The following is a 1,426-nucleotide window of genomic DNA, read 5'->3' on the forward strand; positions in this document are numbered from 1 at the left end:
AGTGAACCTGTACTTTTTAATTTTATTGAACACAGCTTTTATATGCTCTACATGCTGTTCATGCAAATTACTCTTAATCAATATATTGTCCGTCACGCCACACACACTTTTCGTTGTTTTATATAACCTTGGCTTCCCAATTTTTCTCCATGTATCCATATTTATGATTGAAATATCACTACTACTATAGTTTAATATTTACACCATTTATTTCTATGTGTACGAATTTTCTTGTTTTTGTGTTGTTTTGTGTTTTTTGCTGAATATTCCTTAGAACTTTTTGCGTTTGATCCTCGTAATCTTGTCCTGCAGTGTAAGCTCTTGTGAACAAGTTTCTGACAACTATAGCGTTTTTGGTTTTTAAACAGACACTCTTTTCTGAAGTGTAGGCCTCCACATTCGTAATATGGATTAGAGCCTGGCACTCTTTTTTGGTTGCACTTTCCAGAGGTCAACACATCTGTATTTTTGCGGAATCTTTCTCTTGAAATTTTTCACATCATGCTTCAGGTTTATCATTGCTTGACATTCTTCTGAAATGGTCTGTATGGTTAAGTCTTGGTTTGCTTGCTCCATTTTTGAGAGAATCTTTGCCCAAATTTCTCTATTTTCGGTTGCCAAGATAAGGGATTTAAACATATCCTGAGTGAGTTCCTGAAGTCTAAAGTTTTCACACATATGGTTGACCACACCAGTATATGTAATAAAGTCATCGTCACTTTTGTTAAGTTCCAACATTCCATTGTTAAATAATGTGTTAAATAATGAACTTTTGTCACAAAAGATCTTTGAGAGTAATTCAATAGTTTCTTGGAAATAAATCTCACTCAACTTTTTGGACAATATAAAGTTACTGTAACATTCACGCTCGGCCAGAGCTACCTTGCGTAGTAATAGCCTCACTTTCTCCTCATCCGACCACAACTGCCAATCTTTGTTAAAAATTTCCTCATACCTTCTATAGCATGCAGGAAACATAATACCCTCCTCCGGCAAATGTCATTAGGACGCCGGTAACTGCATGTAGTCAAGAGAGAGGATGACTGCTCTCCACCACCAGAATATATAAGTGTCAGCTGCGACGTCACCTAGTGGCATTTACCAGCAAAGGGATGTAATTCAGCTATCCTGCTATGCTACTACGTCATCCCCCTCCAAGACCATTGTCAGTAACTTTCAGAATTTGTTGTAGAGCAGAGAAAGGCAATGGCACAAAGGGTGAAGGAAAGGAAAAAAATGTTAAAACCTACTTTCTGTCATCACTGGGAAGAAAAATATCTGTCCCAATGCATTGAGCAGAGAGAGTGGTCTCCGAGTGGCAGAAAGTTAAAACTGGCAGCCAAAAGTGCAAATCAAGGAAAGCAGGAATGCATAGATGTACCAGCAAAAGTTGCAATAAAAATTACAGGAGCTGAAAATGGAAAGT

The 1,426-nt window shown here is 37.5% G+C and overlaps 1 protein-coding gene across 1 annotated transcript; it reads right to left on the reverse strand.

The window, feature by feature from the left end:
• Positions 1–411: 411 nt before the first annotated feature.
• Positions 412–978, reverse strand: LOC149132458 (uncharacterized). Its single transcript, XM_089363358.1, has one exon. The coding sequence runs from the start codon at positions 976–978 to the stop codon at positions 412–414; it is 567 nt and encodes a 188-aa protein (XP_089219484.1).
• Positions 979–1,426: the final 448 nt, after the last annotated feature.

This window comes from Octopus bimaculoides, chromosome 15, assembly GCF_046866305.1.
Source record: "Octopus bimaculoides isolate indiv1 chromosome 15, ASM4686630v1, whole genome shotgun sequence".
NCBI lineage: Eukaryota > Metazoa > Mollusca > Cephalopoda > Octopoda > Octopodidae > Octopus > Octopus bimaculoides.